Source organism: Physcomitrium patens, chromosome 25 (assembly GCF_059467195.1).
Source record: "Physcomitrium patens ecotype Gransden chromosome 25, ASM5946719v1, whole genome shotgun sequence".
Taxonomy (NCBI): domain Eukaryota; kingdom Viridiplantae; phylum Streptophyta; class Bryopsida; order Funariales; family Funariaceae; genus Physcomitrium; species Physcomitrium patens.
The window spans coordinates 1,211,399-1,225,839 of NC_143434.1; the positions used below are offsets into that span (position 1 = coordinate 1,211,399).

At 29.2% G+C, this 14,441-nt stretch overlaps 1 protein-coding gene across 1 annotated transcript; it reads left to right on the plus strand.

Annotated features, from left to right (window-relative positions):
- Positions 1-8,389: 8,389 nt before the first annotated feature.
- Positions 8,390-10,593, plus strand: LOC112284004 (sedoheptulose-1,7-bisphosphatase, chloroplastic). Its single transcript, XM_024523449.3, has 2 exons — positions 8,390-8,619; positions 9,411-10,593. Exons 1-2 carry the CDS (start codon positions 8,482-8,484, stop codon positions 10,461-10,463), a joined length of 1,191 nt encoding a protein of 396 aa, XP_024379217.1. The 5' UTR covers positions 8,390-8,481; the 3' UTR covers positions 10,464-10,593.
- The last annotated feature ends 3,848 nt before the right edge of the window (positions 10,594-14,441 follow it).

Consider the following 14,441-nt stretch of genomic DNA (forward strand, 5'->3'; position numbering starts at 1 on the left):
AGCTATCAATATATGATTAAGTTGTTGGCCAAGTTTCTAACCTACAAACACATCTATAGTCAAAACCATGTCTATGAAGCTTCTAAGAAGCTATTCTAGAAGACTTTATGAAATTAATCTATATTTATCTATTTCTACCTAATCATATAAATAACTATTGGAATAAATGTATATATCCATGACAAGGATATACTTGATTTAATTTGTTTGACAATGTTTGAATCAACAATTAATATTGAGTTTATTACTCAAAGATAAAAATGCTTAGGCTTGAAGAAAATTATTCTTTATTGATCAAAAGATACATCTCTTTCTTTTGGTGTAAGATAAGAATATTTAGAAAAGATGTCTAATAAACCTTTTTATTTTTGGATCAATAAGTAATCTTGAAATCAAATCTTGAGAAAAACATGCTTTAACAAGTTTGGAAAAAATTCAAGATACGTTATCATATTACGTAAAGTCTTGCTTGAAAATGCATTGGATACTTGGCTATAGAAGGTAGAAGAAAAATTACAACAACAAGATTCTAACGATTCTAATAGAATCTTAAATAAACTCTAATTAAACCTAAATAATGCTAATCAAGCTTTAATTAAATCCAAAAACTTAAAGAAATTACAAAAGAAACATGAAGAAATCCTTAAGAATTTTTAAAGAAATTATAAAGAAATTATAAAGAAATAATAAATAGACCTTTAAAAAATCCTAAAGAAATTCAATAAAAATCTACAAGAAATCCTAAAAAAATATTGAAACCTTAAATAAATCTTAAATAAATCCTAACCAAATCTTACTTTAGTACTAATTGAAATCTTAATAGACTTTGTTTAAATCCTAAGTCAAATTGTAGTCAAATCTTAAATCAATCCTAGACAAACTCTAAATCCTAAACCAAACCTTAGACAAATTAACCTAATTCTAAGGCAATTTAGAACCTCAATATTCATCGATTATAGTGTTGATTTTGCTTAAGATTTTACATACTTATCAAAAATTAAGTTACCAATAAGTACACAAAATTGGAAGAAAATCAAACTTACCAAATAGAAGTTCAATCTTAAATTCCGCTCTTGTGTTGATTGGCCTCCTATTCTAATCTAAATGTTGAACTTCCAACACCAATATCTCCTTCTTCAATTCTTATATTGCTTCTAAATTTTTCCTAAATTATTGAAAATCAAATCTTGTATCCATATAAAAAAATTCACTTCAATACAATTCAAAAATTGCTAAAGATCTTAAGAATATTCATTGACCTTCAAACTCTAATTTCTAAGATATCAATCCACAAAAACCTTTACATACTTTGATCTAACTATTTAATTGATTTCAAAATTTGCACACATTTACAAATAGTACATTAATACTCTATCCAAAATTTATTTGTACATATTCTACAAAACACAAGAAATCCTCAATTTTGTAAACATAACTTTATATTTTAAAATCTAATCCAATTAAGAACATTACTAACTTTTAAAATTCTCCAAAAACTAAATATTAACTTCATTTATATAATTTTCAAAAATCTCTTTACAAGTCTACTATCAAATTCCAGTCTTTGATCTACCAAAGAACCTTGGAGTCACTGTAGGTGCATAGTTTTGTACCTAGAGGTCTGATTTTGACCTAGGTTGACAACTAATCCTCTCTAGGTATCAATATTTGATAATTTGAGGTGATTTTTACTTGAACCTATTGATAGCTTCCTTCTAAATATGTCTATATCAATTAATTATCTCATTTACTTTAATTTGAGGCATTTATGTTCCTATAATGCAAATAAAAGCCTCTTCTTTAAAAAACGGTATTAAAATTAAATCTTTTATTACATTCCTATCATTTATCTTTATTTTTTTTTTATAAATATTCAATAGTAATTGGCAAAGTCCAAAAAGCAATGCACATTTCTTATTATTTTTGGAATCTTCTAATCTATGTTAGTTTGGACTTTCTTTGGATCTATCATTAATCCTTTGTTAGAAATAATACATTCTAGGAAGCCAACTTGAGGAATATAGAATACATACTTTTTTAATTTGATATATAATCTTATATCTCTAAGTTTTTGTCATATACAACAAACATAAATTTCATGTTCTTTTATATTTTTAGAGTAGATTTAGATGTCATCCAAATAACAGACAACAAAATTGTTAAAAAATTCACAAAAGACATCATTCATTAGATGTTGAAAAGCAGCTAATACACTGATGACTCTAAAAGGCATGACATTCTATTCAAAATGCCTATACCTAGTTTAAAATATCATTTTTCATTCATCTCTTTTTTTTAATACATATCAAATTATAAGCTCCTTGTAGATCTATTTTTGTATAGATATTTGCTTGATTTAGTTGATCAAAAAGTCTTGAAATCAAAGGTAGAGGATACATATTCTTAATAGTGATCTTGTTAAGTCCTTAATAATCTATATACATTTGTAGAGATCCATCTTTTTTCTTTACAAATAAGATAGGAGCTCCTACTAGAGATTTTGAATGGCATATGAAATTTTAGCCAAATTTTCATCAAGAAATTCTTTTAATACTGCCAATTCATTTTGTAATAAACTATAGATTGGTCCAAATGGTGGTTGAGTTCCTTCTTGCAGATTAGTTGATGAATCATAAGATTGATGCTTTGGAAGAATATTTGTATTTTTTTTAAAAAAAACATCTTAAAAATCTTAATATTAATTAAGAATACTACTTGACTTCTTCTCACCATTAAAAATGAATATGACATATATAGCAAAAGATGCTTTTTTTTTGTCACATGCATAAAAACTCTCACTTCTATAAATAAGGATTTGAATATATTAGACTTATGTATTTTTACTTGACTAACAAGATTTTGGATTAAACTACTAAAAAAATTAATATTATAAGAAATCAAATTTATTTAAAAGTTATATTTTTTTGATTAAGATAATCCTAAAATAACTAGATTGAAAGAAGATCTTATCACATTAAATATTATTATGTTATTATGATCTATAATTGCTACATCTAAATGAATAATCTCATGGATAATATTTTGAGAAGACAACAAACAACCATCTATAATTTCTACATGTATAGATTTAATTTTTTTAATTAAAGTTATTTCTTATTTTTTGACAAAGGCTTCATTTATAAAATAGATTGAGGCTCTTAAATCTAATAATACAAAGACTTTGTAAGATGATGGATTTAAGGAGAAAATAAGACCTTTACTTAGTGCTACATATGATTTCAATCGCATAGTTCTTATTGTAATTAAAAAAAATTATTTTCTAATATATTATTTTCTTTAGAAATCATGCTTATCATTTTATAATTACATTGTTTCTTTGAATAGTATTGAACAGTGTGCTTAGCTTCTCTATAATATAAGAATACAAACTCTCTTGTCAATGTCGAGTCTTTTCTTACTCTATGAGAGATTTTAAATGCACTATATCAATTTGCATTGGTTTTGACCTTGATGAATAAGTTTTGAAAAACTTAAAAGCTACCATTATTACTTGTTCTTTTTTAATCAAGTCTTTGTTCTTAATGCCTTTCAAATAACTGATAGGTGCATGCAATGATTTGAGTAATAAATTATTTTAAAGATTTAATTTTTTTCATTATTAATAATAAATCTTTGACATTACCTTTCAATCCATATTAAAATTGATTGATATGGACTTTGTCATTCTAGTCCATGTTGCGAGCAAGATTTTGGAATTTAGTAACATATATGGTGGCTAACCATGAATCTTATTGTAAAGATAAGAGTTTGGTCTCTACTACTCATTCTCAATCACTTTTTCCAAATATAACTGCAAACACTTCTAGAAATGAATTCAAATCATATAAGAGATATGAATCATTTTCCATCAAAGGTATAAATTAAGAAAGAATACTTCTAGATAGAAGAGCGCCTATAAATCCAACTTGAATAAATCCATCACAGTATTGGAAGGGATGGAATCTTAAATAGAACTTGACTTGTTGCAAAAATCTTTAAAATTTCGATCTTATTCCATCAAACTTCTTAGGCATTTTAATCATATTAATCCTTGTTCTTATCATACTTGTAGAAGCAAAACTTCCTAGATTTGGTTGTAAGATTGATCTTCTTGCTTTCTTCAATTGCACAACTTCTTGACATAGACTTTGAACTACTTCAATAGGCGTAGAAATAGTATCTCTATGATTCATATTAAAAATGTATAAAATTTTGATTCTTAAAGTATTGATAAGCTTGTAAAGATCTACAATAGTTGCAAATCTATCCTCACTTCTAATGAGAGTAGCATCCATAATCTTTTCTTCCATAGAGAATTCAAATAAATTTAAAAAATTAAATTAGAGGAGGATAATCTCCAACCATTAATATTAAATAAAAAATTCTATGAAGAAGAATAATCCACTTTTTTTGAGGAAAAAATTAGTGTTAGAAAATAAGATTATTTGTTTAAAGATAGGTAGTTTGTAAATTTTATAATATAATAATAGAAATGAGATGATCTACTTATTTTAAAAAATAATGATAATAATAAATTAACACTCTTATCAAATTATCAATAACATAAATCTCAAAAAAAGAAAACCTTAATACACTCTTTTATCACTTAAAAAGACTAAAAAATCACTTAAAGATCATATAATATTAAATTCAAGTGGCTATTGCCAACGATAAGAAGACTAAAAAGACTTAAAATAAGATTAAGTACTAGAAAGGTGTTGACAAGAGTGAAGAATTTTTCTTTCTTATCTCTATATATACTCTTAACTACAAACTACGTAGCAATATCCTAAAGGACCTCCAAAACATGTTGACTTTGCAAGACACATATCTTAACTTGTAAGGCAAGTTTTCTATATGTGTGCTATATAATTAGCTAGTTTCATAAGTTGTCAACATATCGTTAAGTTTTTAAAAAAGTTTCTAATCTATCAATCAATTATAAATACATATAAAGTCAAAGCAACATCTATGAAGCTTCTAGAAAGCTTTATTAAAAAATATCATGAAATAAATATATTTTTATCTACTTCTACTTAATCATATATGTAAATATGTGAGTAAGTATGTATATCTGTGACATGGCACCACCAATGTAAACTACACCAATCTCACATTACAGTTGATAATATAGCACAATAAAAATCGAGGGCCAAAAAAACAAAGTAAATTGCTCTTTTATTTGAAGCAACTCCAAATGCTTCATGATGCTAATAGTGGGGTAAGAAAATTTGACTTAGTAGAGATTAGTAACTCAAAGATAGTACTTGCTAATCAATCAGAACAAATGCCAATAGCAACAAGGAAGTTTTTTCATTGCCTAACAAAGATTGTAATGATTTTAGTAAATTTTTGTTCCAAATATAAATAAATAAATAAATAAATAATATAAAACCACAACAGGTAACATAAGTATAATACTATCATATTATATAAATTGGCAAAGAAGAAGAAGACCAAAAATACATTGTAATAGTATCAAAACAAGAAAAAATTGAAACTCATTTTTTCTAGTCACAAAAATAAAAACAAAATAAGAAAGTAAAATAAAGTCCAAATCCATATTCTTTTTAATAACTCTTCTTCCTAAGTTAGGCTCCTTCAAAAACTTGGAGCTCTTCAAAAATTGAGGTTCTTACATTTTTAATCGCAATTCTTTAATTCAATGTTACTTTACTTAAAGATTCAACTTCATAAGATTACTGAAAAAGAACAACGTTATTATCCAATAAGATTTTTTTTTACTATCAATCCATCTTAAAAATCTAAATTAGTCTCTTAAATTCTCTTCTTTCATATGGATGCCAAAAAGATGTCCTTTGAAGTTGAAATCATACACAAAAATTTCTACACGAAATTATTTTATTACTATTAATACTAATATTTTTTAATCTAAAATTTTCTATACTAATTTTACTTAATACTTGTGTTTTTTGGCATTATAAGTGCATTTAAAATTCTAAAGCTAGAAGATTTAATGACTCACAACAAGTTTAAAGTTATATTGTCAATATTACTTTTTTTATTATCTAACTTCATATTAGCCAAAAAAATAGTATTATTTTCTATGTATAGATATTATTTATAATATCTTATAAAAAAATCATTATATGTCATAACTAATTTAAAGTGTAGATTTGTATTGTATGTTTATTTGAGAAAATATTTTTTTCTATTAACATTTCTTTATTTTATGAATTTTGATCTTATTATATATTTTGTTATCATGTTCTTCCTAAATAAGTTGTTTCATTATGCCAATTTTGTATTTTTATTAAAGCTTTCTATTTAAGAATTTTTTTGTAAAATCTGAAATTTTAATTTGTTGAGGTTTATTATCTAATTTTTTTAAAGTGTATCATATATATTTCTTATTATATGCACTTTTTTTATATATATAAATAATTCTAGTATTTTCTATATTATATGCATATTTTTTTTCTTTTTTAATGGTAATAGATAGATATAAAGCCTTTTACATTAATGTATTGAATGATTTAAGAATTTATTGCCTATTCACTCTTTTATCTATGTATTGCTATTAGAATTTTAGAATAGGCCAAATTTAAATTATTGTTGTTGATGGTTGAATTTTTGTTTCTTACTTGCAAAGTAGATGGATTTTATGCCTTTAATTTGTTGAAGAGTTTATAATCTTTGATATAAAATTTTATTCAAAAATAAAAGTTATAATGTGTTAAAAAAATATTTTGATTTATTTATTTATAACTAAATTCATTAAAATAATTAATAATTTCCACTATATCCTTGCATTTAAAGTTGGACAAAACTTTAAATTGGTAGTTTTTATGTTCTTTCTTCTTTGTTCTTATGCCTAAATTTTATTCTAGTCTTAAAGTGGTATGAAGCATAACTTTTTAAAATTCATTTAGTATGTTTTTTAGCATTATTTATATACTCATTTTTATTAATTGTTTGAAATTACATGTAAAAATATATTATTATCAGTAAAAGTTTTAAAATAATATTTAAGTTTAGGATGATTTTTATTTTATTTAATAATTTCTTAATATGTTAATTAGACATTAGAATGTTTATTTTTTATGTTTTATTTTTTAAAAAAAATCAGATGTATATATATATATATATATATATTATTTTTTAAATTACATATTTATCTAAAAATAAAACATTAGAAGTTTTATTTTATTATTTTAATCATTACCCCAAGCATATGTATCTGCTGACAAGGATTAAAACAAAAATATTAATCTTGTTTAACAACTTAAACTTAATCTAAATTATTGGTTGGTTTTCCAAAGATTCTAAATTAAAATACTTAATTTAAAAGTAAATAATTATATACACATGTATATATGAATAGAGGGGAGAAAGTAATACGAATTTTCAAAAGAATATAAAAAAAAAAAACCATAAATTGAAGGAACCAAGAAACAAATTCAAAGTATCAACCTTGCTCAACTCAAATTTAGGAATCATTTTCATAATTTTTCTATGAGGCTCTAAGCAATGTAATATGTTTGATATATATATATATATATATATATATACACTTCATCATAATTAGTTAAATGATTTTTTATTTTATTTTTCTTTCAATTGAAGGTAAAAAAAACTCCTTTTCAAATATTTTACACAATAAAATAACAAGAATGTATGCAGTATTTCAGAATCATGTTTAACAAAATTTTGTTTTCATGATGCTCATAGCTCTAATAAAATGTTCCTTATCACTCTTCATTTTGATTACTACTTTTTGAAAAGTCAAGTTGAGAATTTTCACTTCCTCAACTTGAACCAAAAAGAAAAAAGAAAAAATGGTTATAAGAAAAGATTATCATTATCATCATCATCACCTATTAATTTTACTATAAAAAATAAAAAATAAAAACCATTATGAACAACATAAGCCCAAGATAGACCTCAAAAGCCAATAAACTTCACTTAATAAAATAGCCATGTAAACAATAAAAGCTATTTTATAAACTCTTATATTCTAATAGCATATCAACTTACATGATATGATTATTATTATTATTATTATTATTCTTATTTTTTTTTTTGTGTCCTCGAAATTTCATTAGTAGGTCTTACTAGAGAAATTATCAAAATAGACATGATAAATCATCAAGCCACCCACATTCACATTCTTATCCTGCCTCCACACGCCCTCACCACAAACGCAACCTCTGATCCTCATGAGTCACCGGATCGTCCGGTCCCCAAACGTGCTGGAGCCGGTGATCCCATCCATCCTTGCGTCTTATCCGTCGTTTCTGCGCCTTCGTTTTGTTGAAGCCATGAATTGCAGTCAAATATCCTCGATTTGTGTGGCTCTGGTGGGCTCAGATTGTGGCTCCTCATGCCATCATCGCCTTCGCATTCAGCCCCAATTGAGCTCTGCATCAAACTCAATTGTCACAACTGTTGCAGCCCACCTCGCGGAAGTTGTAATCGAGATTTGAGACCGCGGCGTTGAGTGTGGAGAAAGCTTGAACAATGGCGACGATCATGGCTGCCGCTGTTGCTGCAGGGAGCACCGTCTCCACCTTCGCGAAGGCGTCGTCCTCCAGCTCCGTGCTTGGACGTGGCGCCCAGGCTGCCGCTCCCCTTCGCTCCGTTGCCTGTGCATCTCTCGTAAGTCGCCAATTCCTCGGTGATGCTGACTCGTTTACGTGATTCTAATTGCATGGTAGTGTTGCTGCTGTGAGTCGATCTTGTAGTAATGCCCGCTTAGGAGTTTGTGAATGTCTAAGCTGGGGAGTGAGTGGGTGGATTGCCGCGCGTAATTGTCTTCCTCGGATGTGTGACAAACTTGTTTGCATTAGCATTGGTTCTTGGACAGAAGTCGTAGTCTGGATTGGGCAATCGCCATAGCCCACGAATTGCGTGGGTCCCTCGCTCGACTGTGTTATTATACTACAATTTTTTTCTTACATTGCGCTGGTCTTATTTCTAATGATAATTGCTCCTCGCTTCCTGGAACTTGAGATTGAATTTGTATTGCCCCCGAGACGCATGGTTCACGACTTGTTGAGAAGGAGCGATTGTTTCATCACTAAATACAGAGATGTTGTTGTGATCCCAATTCATCCGATCCATCAGTGTAATTTGCATGGTCTTTTTAGCATCCGAGGCTGGACCAATCATTTGTGCAATGAAGAATTTTTTTGAGCCTTTCATGTAAATCGGCTGTTTCCTGAAGTTTGAACGCCGTGATCCCTGTAACAATCGATGGTCATGCATGAAAGCAATTGCACACTCTTGCGATATGATTATGTCATTGACGTGGAACCACCAATTAAATACTTTGGAGAGAGGAGGTTCTCTGTAGAGGTGCTTGAGTTCAAGTCCTGTTTTGTGTGGCATTTCGTTACCCTTATCGTTGTTTGGAGGCTGATACAGGACGATGTTTCTTTCTTGATTAGGGAGGCAAATCCAGCTCTCTGTATGGCGCGCAAGTAATCAACGCACGCAATGCAGTGGCCCAGAAGGCCTCATCCACCAATAGGGAGGCTCTGATCCGCGCCGAGCTCGGCGATAGCTTAGAGGAATTTCTTGCTAAGGCAACTCCTGACAAGAAGCTGGCTAGGTTGTTGGTGTGCATGGGGGAGGCCCTCCGCACCATCGCCTTCAAGGTACGCACGGCATCCTGCGGCGCTACCGCCTGCGTTAACACCTTCGGAGATGAGCAGCTTGCTGTCGACATGCTCGCTGACAAGCTTCTCTTTGAGGCGCTCCGCTACTCCCACGTCTGCAAGTACGCATGCTCGGAGGAGGAGCCCGTCCTCCAGGATATGGAAGGAGAGGGCTTCAGCGTTGCGTTCGACCCCTTGGACGGCTCCAGCATTGTCGACACCAACTTCACCGTGGGCACCATCTTCGGCGTCTGGCCTGGGGACAAGCTCACTGGAATCACGGGCCGCGACCAAGCTGCATCCGCCATGGGTATTTACGGACCACGCACCACCTACGTCATTGCAATCAACGGCTTCCCCGGCACTCACGAGTTTCTCCTCATGGACGACGGGAAGTGGCAGCACGTGAAGGAGACCACTGAGATCAAGGAAGGCAAGCTCTTCTCCCCCGGAAACTTGAGGGCTACATTCGACAACGCCGACTACGAGAAGCTGATCAACTACTACGTGAGCGAGAAGTACACTCTCCGGTACACTGGAGGCATGGTCCCGGACGTGAACCAGCTCATCGTGAAGGAGAGAGGCATCTTCACAAACGTGACCTCGCCATCCACCAAGGCGAAGCTGAGGCTTCTGTTCGAGGTCGCGCCATTGGGATTGCTGATTGAGAATGCCGGAGGATACTCCAGCGACGGCAAGCAATCCGTGCTCGACAAGCAGGTGGTGAACACCGACGACAGGACCCAGGTCGCATACGGATCCCGCGACGAAATCATCCGCTTCGAGGAGATGCTGTATGGCGACTCCAGGCTCAAGGCCGAGCTTGCAGCTCTCAAGGCTTAGAAGTAGCAGCAGGCTGTGAGGGACCAGCTCCCCGGTCTGAACATGAGCTATCAATTTTTTTCTTTTTTTTTTCCCTTTGTTCCTCCTAAAAATTGTTTTAAAATTCTAATTTCACCTCCATTACCACTTCCATTCCCTTGTCATGAGCCATTTCATGTCTCCCAACCTCGCAAAGACTTCTCGTATAACGTCACAGCTTCTCAAGCTCCTACTGCAGCTGCAGTGCCGTGAGAGTGTTTTCTTTCAGTATTTGCATCTGAGAGTGTTGAAGCGACATTCTGTCACAATCAATATCAGTTTTATGGGTCGCACAAGTTGCCGATCAGTAAGCAAAGCTAGAGGAACCCTCTACAAGAGTCTCGAAGAGCTGTGAGATAATCGCACTGATCCAAGTTAGTTCACTCGATAGCGGTACACCGCGTCACTCTGCGGCACCCCGCGGCAATTGCAACCTCTTCAGATTAGAAGCAGGTAGCGCCGCACAAAGGCGGTCGCTGTGGTTGTAATGCACAAGGAGAGTCCTAAAATGTGTTAAGATTATCAAGCATTAAACCAGGAGAAATGAACGGTTGCATGTCTTTTAATACTAAGCTGATAGTCCGATAGTCTAATAAGTACCAAACATTTTAGTTGCATTCACTCAAATCAATACTGTAGAAGTGGATGTTTGGAATATTTCCTGTTGTACCAAGTGTAAATACTTGTCATGTTGTGAATATCTTGAATTTTGTGATTGTCAATATATATATATATATATATATAGAGAGAGAGAGAGAGAGAGAGGGGAATGTTAAGTAGCCCCAAGTTTTTATGAAATTGATCCATCCATCATTACCATCATGAAAAAAAATAATGATTTTTGGATTCATTTCTCCATTATTAGATTGCAATCATTAAAAACCAACCATATTCATCATGATTACCATATTCTTCATCAAAGATGGGTCTATTTAGTAAAAGCGTGTCTATTTAACATTCTTGTATATATATATATATATATATCCAAACACATGTAAACGATGATAGCTTTGGCAAAATTTAGGGACAACTAAATCATTTAACTTAACATGTTCAAGATAAGAAACTCATTGAGAAAACTTTTGAAAAATAATTTTAGTCATGTGATAGCCAGTGATAGCATGTAATTAGATGCAATGAGGATGCAAGCAACCTAAGAATGTGGAAGTAACCAAGTCTTAAAATGAATCCAATCTAATAATCTATGTGTTTATTTTTCAATAGGGTGATAATAAGAAAAAGAAACATAGATGATTAGAACAAGAGTTTATTATTATCATTATTATTATAGATCATTTCTTTTCTATTTTTTTAATTTAGGAAGATATTAGATAGGTTCAAATTGATCTATTCATTAAAAATATCAAAAGAATTGATTAGTTAATTGTCAACAAAATATTATTTAAGTATATAAAAAATGCATAGTGCATGAAGATGCAAGGAATTTATCTTATTGATATAATTATGGTGATAATAATAAAATTAAAATTAAAATTAAAAAAATTATGAAATTGAGAAGTTATATATATACCAAAACATAATTTGATGTGGTGTATCACTTACAAATGTAGAAGAATTATCTACACATATAAAAAAAACTATATTTATGTATAAAAAGTATTACTTTAAGGTACTTTGAGTCTTAAGTAAAACTGAATATAAAGGTTTGAAGAAGACACAATATGCCAGCACTTTCAAGTACAAATCTATCTTGTTCTAAGTGCATTGAATTTGCTATAAAAAAAAATCAAGCATTGGGTATAAGTAAACTATTAGAATTGATGTTTTAAGAGGGAGACAAAAAAAAAAAAAAAAAAAAAAAAAAAAAGAAGAAAAAAACTGAAAATAGTAGATTAGAAAATGTATATAAACGATCTAAAAATAAAACATTGTTTGATTTAATAATACATGAGAAATTTTTTTAAAAAAGTTCAAAAATATACATGATTTAATTGGATATAAAAAAATATTTGAGCTTACCTATTTAGAAATACTTTAAGATCCTATATAAAAATGTATTATTTATATTACTAATTAAAGTCTATTACTTATTTATTTTTATAAATTTTAGCTTAAAATTCATGTGATTATTAGAAATTAAATATTTAAGTTTTTTTAAGAATCCAATAAGAGAATTTTGAAGGATTTTAACAATCCATTTAAAAAATTGATATCATAAATTAAAATACAAACTATTAAGAAAAATCAAACTATTAAGAGATGTTTTTAGATTTAAAAAAAAAAAAAAAAAAGAAAAAGAAATAACGACCTTTCAATAAGAGGATTGTATATTTTTTTTAAAAATCGAAAAGTTAATAATTTTAGTAGCTAAAATAATAAAGATTAACAATAGCATACATTGGTTTTTTAAAAAATAAAGCAAGTTCTTGTGTTCTCATTTTTTACATAAGTGGATTAGTAATTTATACTTTCACATGAAAAAAAGAGAATATAAGAGGGAAAAAAAAAAAAAAAAAAAAAAAAAAAAATGCACTATAGGATTGCACTTCCAAATTGTTAAAAAAATTCAATTATCTATTTTTTGGTAATATTGAAAAACCAGCAAGTATAAACTAACTTTGTAAGAGATTTAAGATATTTTTTAAGTATAATAGTTGGCAAAGAAATAATTACTGAACTTAATGTTGTATTTTTAAATTTTATTGGGGCTAATTCTAAACATATCAATATAAAAATTTGTTTACATACAAACATATATATATATATATATATATATACACACACACACATATTGTATTTTTTAACAGAAAAAATAATAAATAGCATTAAAAAGATAACTAGTTGAACCAATTTAAGAAAAAGGTAATTTGCAATAATTCTGTAATATTTTTTAATAGAATTTACAAGTTAGAAAAACAAAGTATCCACCCTTGTAATAACATTGCATCAGATCACATGTTATATTTTTTCTCTTTTTTAAAAAAACCCAATGATAATTAAAACTATAATTGATTTCGTAAAATATTATCATTACATTTAAAGAAAAAGTTTCCTTCAAATTTAGCATCTTTCTTAAAAACAAGTACATCCAAATCTTTTTTGCGACTGAACAAAAGAGCATTTTAAAAGTATTAACAGAGGTTATTTGTTCAAAAATTGACGTGAAATATGTTTCTGAGAAAAATTGATATAGTCATAATATTTTATAAGTCTAATTTATAAAAACTTAAATATTAATCTGATTGTAATGAAACTGACGGTTGACGTTTATAAAATTATAGTACTATGTACCCAATTACCAGATTTACAAATTTACCAAAAAAATTAACGTCTTTAAAATAACCAATTGCAATATACACCTATGCAGGTTATATTTATGCTTTATGATTAATATCATTAGTTAATATATCCTTCAGATAAATGCAATTGAATGTTTTTTTTTTTTTTTTTTTTTTTTTCCTCGTAGTATAAATTTGTAAGCATAACATTTGAGGCATAAAATCTTGCTACATGTTTTGTAAGAAAGCCATTAATTCACTAAGTGTTTTTTGAAAAAAATTAATGTTTAATGTTTTATAGAATATATCATGTTTTAAGTATTCAATTTGAAAAAAGGAATAAAAGAAAATTAAATTAAAATATTTTTGAAAAAGAAAACTAAAAACGTCCTGAAGTTCTTCTATATTTTTTGCACTAAAAATGTGCAAAAATATATTTTTTTAATGAAATGTTGATATATTTTGTAGACATTGTCTCGTTAATATTAATTGGCAGCTCCCTCTGCTGAATAGCAGTGAGGACACCACTTGGCCATAACTACCGGTTTTCACTTTCATTGCCACTTCTGATTTCGAACTAGAAAAACCCAACCGAGTATTTCCAGAGATATGTTTCTAACATAATCTGACTGATTTTGTAGCTACTAGATAAGTAGTTGGCTCAGTTCTTGTTCTATTATGCATTCATACAAGCTGGTCTAAAAAGGCTAGAGTTAATTAA